Genomic DNA, 6,370 nt, shown 5'->3' with positions numbered 1-6,370 from the left:
GTAACAGTTGCAGTTGAATTCTGAATTTAAATGTACACTTAAGTACTTTTGGATCCATGACATATATTCCAGCTTTGCTAAAGTCAATGCGTATAAATTGAATATTCTTTGTCATATAATTGGGCTCGACGGAAATAAGGTGATTAAATTTTCGTGGTGAACCTGATCGAAACGTTCATCATAACTATGAAATCGATGTTTGGTTTCAAAATTTTGTCAATATCGAATATATCCTGTCTTATTAATTTCGGCTAGAGTTATATTATCCATCTTGGAATATTCGATATCTCTTGTCACACTGTGCTCGTCTCTATGATATGTGATTCAATTTTATTATTCTTCAAAAATACAAATGTGCTCTATCCGTTCATTTTCAATAACGTCTTTCTATCATTTCTTTGATGAGAGGTTATACACCACAAAGGAAACTTAAGTAGACTTACAAAAAACATTTAACGAAGTTGATGACCCTAACAGAAGAAGATTAGAGCCGTAGCTAGGTGGTGGTGAGATGCTGCTCTCACCAAGGGTGCAGGTACAAATAGGGCGCAAAATTAACCATGAACCTCCCTCTCCCATTTTTTCTATTGGGGTTGGCATCCTAGAAGCTTTATCCCTTTTAAATTAAGATTTTTGTACAAATTGGCAGTCCAGGAAGTAATCTATGTTATATAATCCAATTTTTTTTTTTAAATAAAATAAAATGGAAAAATCGAAACATAAATCTATGTCAACTAACTTGAATGGTATTCTGTAGTTAATAGTCGATTTGACATTTTCAAAATTTATTTTTTTATTTTTCTAGTCAAGTATCGGGCTAACGCTGAGAACACGAAATGTCTTTAAGGAAGATCGCCAATGGACAATTCATATTAACATGCAGAAGGAAATGTTTTGACCATCAAGTGAGTATCTATCACAATTACAAGGTTATATCATAGTTATATATACATACAGTATAAATGGACTATAATTATATTATATGTATATTGGTTTCATACGTTTGTATTTCAATTTGTTTTGCTCTCACATTCCTATTTATTTATAATAATTTAAAAAAGAATCATATTTTACCTAATAAATTATACTATTAAGCCTTTTTCAATAACATAATTAGCATTATACAGGAAATAATGGAATATTGGATCTATTTAATTACATAGTTTTTTGGAACCTTTCCTTCCCTGCCACCTCGCAGGAAGGGGAGAAGGGGTGATAGTTCGGAAAACTGGATTGAAGGAAAACATTAAATACAACAGAGTTCACATTTAGTACTCAACGCCCTTGTACAAACTCTTCTCTTACTGACTTTGTAATCCGAGAATTCTGCTAAAATATATCAGACCAAAAAACGTTCTTCAACTAACTTTTATTTTATTTAATATAACTTAAACTTTTTTTCCAACAAATATTTCTTAGCTAGGACACATAAATAATTTTCCAAGAAATCAGGGCAATTTCAAAATATTGAATGTGAACGCGAATTTCAAGTACTATAATCAATTCAATTAAAATAAATAAACTAACCAGTAAATGTATAGAGTGTTATTTTAATTTTAAGCACATATTGCGTTTATTCATTTATTATTATTATATATTTTTTTAGATAAAACAACGAAACCTAAACCAAATCTACCTCCTGAGTACCAGAAATGTTTTCCGGTCAACCCTCATGAAAGGAATAGAAATCGTGAGCAATGACGACTTCAACATAAAAAAAAGTGAAGGGAAGTTGCCCCTGATCGAGACGAAGCGGGAAAACAAACCGTTGGTTCTCCTCTTCACCTGGATGTGGTGCGAGCCCAGGCATTCAGACAAGTTAGTCGATCTCTACCTCAAGAAAGGCTTCGATGTCGTGGTGGCTTCATACTCCATACCAGAGGTTATCTTTTGGAACCGAGGCGTCGAGGTGAGGTTCAAACTTATTGTTATTATTAAACGTATTTATATTAAAAATAGTAATGCTGAATTCAAGTGAAGACTTTCTTGTGATCAAGGGTTCACCTTGGAGGATTTTTGCAAGTAGATAAATAGAGTAAATTAATGCTAAGTAACAGGTCCACACTGATCCATCAGCACCATATCACCAGTATTGCGGGCCACAAGTAGATTCTTAATAATGAAATTACAGCTGATTTTTATGAGAGAACTGATTTCGACAAACTGTTTTCCCGTTGTTAAATAAAGCCTCAATAAGATTTTAAATTATACAAAACAATATACACAAATATATACATATATATTAGTTATATAAGTCCGTATATACTGAGGAACTTAACACAAAATGGAGGAGGATTAAGAACCTAATGTTTGTCCGCTTTTTACATAAGAATGATTAACATTTCAACCAATGAGTCCTGTAGAAGCCTTAATTAACACTGTGAAAACTGAGGCTTGGCAAGTTGGACATATATATGAGACAAATATTATTATCTCAACATACGGTCACTCATGATTGAAAAGCGAAGTGCGTTGGATCTTTGAACCAGTGAAAAATATCTCGACATTTTAGTGCTGAAAGACACCTAAAACAACTTAATAATAGACTAACACACATCTGACAAACTTACGGATGAGTATAAGTACACTTTTTGTTTTTGTTATTTGTTTCTTACTTTTCTTATTTTTTTCATTTCGTTTTCTGTTTAAATGTATTCTGTTATTTTATACCTTAAAATTTGTATTTCTATTATATTACGTATTTTTATCTTGTATTATGTTGGTATCTTATGTTTTATTGTATTGTATTATCTTCTTATATTTTATTGTACGTCTTTTTTGTTTTTTTCTTTTCGTTTCCTGAATTGTGTTTAAATGTATGTTTTTATAACTTCATCATTACTGATAAGGAGAACGAAGAATTCATCGGATGTATGAATTTGGCAAGAGAGTACTTATACTCATCCGTAAGTTTGTCAGATGTGTGTCTATTATTAAGTTGCTTTAGTTGTCTTTCAGCACTAAAATGTCGAGATATTTTTCACTGGTTCAATGATCCAACGCACTTCGCTTTTCAATCATGAGTGACCGTATGTTGAGAGATAATAGTATTTGTGCCTCATATATATGTGCAACTTGCCAAGCCTCAGTTTTTACAGTGTTAATTATGGCTTCTACAGGACTCAGTGTTTGAATAGTTAATCATTCTTATATAAAATCGGACAAACATGGGTTTTTAATCCTCCTTCATTTTCTTTTAAGTTCCTCAGTATAGACGGACTTATATAACTAATATATTTGTGTATATTGTTTTGTATAATGTACTGAAATAACATTTGTAATGCACTTACTTATAAATTAAACTAAAATTAAAACGTAAAAATTTCTAAAAATTGAACATTTTCTTATTTACAGAAAAAAGCTAGTATTTTACTCGATTTCCTTCACCAAAATGAAGCTTTTCGTCCGATAATCTACCATGGATTTTCTATTGGTAACGGACTCTGGACATCCATACTATGGCATATGTCTCAAAACAAGGATAAACACGCACCAATAGTAGATAGAATAAAGGGACAAATTTGGGACTCGGTGACACAGACAACAAATCTTGTCAGAAATACTTGTTATGTCATTTTTCCCAATAATAGAAAGATGGGGCAATTACTCCACAAAATTGTAAGGTAAGTTGTGATCAACGTTATGATGATGTAACTCTAGGTTAACTTAAGCGGTGAGACCGGATTGTTTGGAGTACAGAGGGTCACAATGGTTGAAACATATTTTTCCAAGTTAAATTCATTAGGAGTAGTTACCCTAACAATGTTCCCTCACGCGGTTGTATACATTTGCTCATCATTTCTTCAATTCCTATCATAAGATTAGTCGATAGACCTGCAAGAGCCAATATGGCGGCTTTCGGTCTCATATTGGCTCTTGCAGGTCTAAAGCACGGAAAAGGAAGATGACATTGACTCAGTGATGTTAGAAGAAATGATGATAATGAAAGAGAAATGAAAGCGGAATGGTGAGAGGTTACTTATGGACGAATTGGAGAAATACGCAAGATTACAAGACACAAAGCGGACGAAAAGAAGCTAGGGGGGTCACAAGGGGCTTCCTCTTATTCCCATTCTTTTCAAGGGAAGAAGAGGAAACAGGACAAGACTTTAAGAACTAATGCCGGCTCTCATATTCCTAAGAAAGAAGAGGACAGGCCTCCTTATTAAAGAAAAGAAGAAAGCTAAACGGAAGAAGCTCATTTTCACAGGGGTGATTAAGAAAATGGCAAACGGAAAGATTGAGACTCGAATGAAATGAAAATCAGTCTTTATTCTGGGACCTCCAGTCCCTCAGATTAACAGCAATGCACAATTTAAGCTGCACTTATCTGGTTGCATTATGTATTAATTTAATTAAATACTACAATATATTATTTAAATAAAATAAAAATTGAGTAAAGAAGCATGGGACACAGCCTTACTTAAAAGTTTATTTTTATTATCCTAGATATTATTTACATATATACAAGATAACATTGAACTTTGGTAAGATGGAGAAATAAATTGCGTTTAAATAAGGTTTGGAATGAGGATTTACGAGTGGAGATAGATAAAGCGTTCCAAACGAAGATGATAAAGTATTTTTCATAAAAACAGTTTTGTGAGACGGGCTATACAGATTGGTGGTTTGAGGTCTTATGTTTAAAAGATGGATATAAAAACCCAGGAAGATATTTTCGTTGGAAAATGGGATAAAATAACACTTGCTCACCAAAAATACCAGTAAGTGAAGTGAAAACGCTTGGGAATATCTGAAATGAATAGTTCAAGTTTAATCTCGTGTCATCCATATACTACTTAAAGCGTAAAAAACGAGAGAAGATACTGGAGGACGGCACCTCGAGAAAATGGTTCACGGAATCATATTAGTTGTCTCAGGATGAAGATAGATATCAAGGTCATTTGGGAAATATGTTACTTCCAAATAAAACAATGGTCAAAAGTAACTAACAGGTTATATATAGATTTTTAGAAATGAATTCTGTTGTGGTGTAGCTTAGGTTTCCGTTCGATTTGGGCACATCTTGTGTGTTGCTAACTTTTCCTACCTAAACATTAAAACTGTGACATGATATCGCGATTTCGCTTTCATAAGGTTTCTTAGATTGACCCTTATTATGGCAACAAACGAAAAAGATGTAGTTAGTGACTTCGAACTAAACAAAACTCTTGAATTAAAAATATAGTCGATTTTATTATACTAAAAATTAATATTTGAAGGAACGATCTGGACAATTCAGGGTAATAGTAAGATTTAAGAACCAACAAAATATTACATATATACTTTTAGACTAATAAATTGTTCTGTTTTTAGAGCTATCCTATCAGTAACTGGGCACGGTGTGTTAGATAATACACTCTCTATGTACAATAGGAACAATGCTATTTTTAACCACCCTCCCTTTAAAATACCATCTTTGTTGTTTTGTTCGAAAGATGATATTTACAGCGAATTAGAGGGAAACTTGGCTGCTTTTGAAAATTGGAAAGCCGCAGGAATACAAGTAAGTATTCATGTGGTAATTATTTTTCATTTTGTTCACTTAACTAGCATGAAGATACTTATGAAAAATATAATCTTTAAACGTAATATATAAAATGTGTTGAATAGTTGTTAAACTACAAAATATTTCATATTTTGAAATGAACTATAAATATTTCATTGGGCAAAGGATGCCCCACCAAGGGTTTACAATATAGAGGTCTATAACTAATATGGATCCCTCCTAAATACAATCTTTTAACTCTGGTTAAAATAAGTCCGTAAACGAACAACGATTTTTTTTTTTCAGGCTCGTGTTAGAGAAAACTTTTTCACGAAAATGGGATGAAGCAAACTTACAAGAATATCGTAGCGCAAAATATTTCAGCTCAGAAACAATTCCATAAATTTCCATTTAGCTACCCCTGCTTATTCTAGCACCCTTTTACTTGATTTAAAAATTCTTTTAGGGTAGCAATGGGACTAACCATATCAAACAGATATGCCGAGCCTAAAATACCCTATTATCTCGGAAAACGAACTTGAAGTTTTTTAAATAATGAAATTAAACCTCATATTTTTTATCTCATCTCCGGCATTTTTACTTTACTTCATACTTCATATAAAATATATATGGAGGAAAGTATTGCAATCGTGAAATATTTGAATTCCAGTATGCCACATTTGCATAGGCGCATAGTGCTTCGAGTGTATGGAGTTGGTGGAGAAAAATCTTTAGTTAATGAATTATTGCAAGAAACTTCTTTAAGATTAGCAACATATCCGAATGGATGAGGAGGGTGACTGAACTGCTGTTTAATAATAACCCATCAACGAAGGGACACACAGCTAGTTAGTTTCTAAAGATAAATACAAATTTTTTTTT

The 6,370-nt window shown here is 32.6% G+C and overlaps 1 protein-coding gene across 1 annotated transcript in view; it reads left to right on the top strand.

Annotated features, from left to right (window-relative positions):
- The window catches only part of LOC106688797 (uncharacterized), a 21,100-nt gene that overhangs the window by 10,102 nt on the left and 4,628 nt on the right, over positions 1-6,370 (top strand). Inside the window, exons 2-5 of the mRNA XM_014433437.2 lie at positions 806-905; positions 1,607-1,909; positions 3,355-3,623; positions 5,317-5,506. Coding sequence (XP_014288923.1) covers positions 837-905; positions 1,607-1,909; positions 3,355-3,623; positions 5,317-5,506 — 831 coding nt within the window. The 5' untranslated portion in view covers positions 806-836. The remainder of the gene's footprint in view (positions 1-805; positions 906-1,606; positions 1,910-3,354; positions 3,624-5,316; positions 5,507-6,370) is intronic.

This window comes from Halyomorpha halys, unplaced genomic scaffold (genome assembly GCF_000696795.3).
Source record: "Halyomorpha halys isolate HHAL.00 unplaced genomic scaffold, Hhal_1.1 Scaffold1207.1, whole genome shotgun sequence".
Classification (NCBI taxonomy): domain Eukaryota; kingdom Metazoa; phylum Arthropoda; class Insecta; order Hemiptera; family Pentatomidae; genus Halyomorpha; species Halyomorpha halys.
The sequence above is the reverse complement of the archived record's forward strand: the minus strand, read 5'-3'. Positions and strand labels throughout refer to the sequence as shown.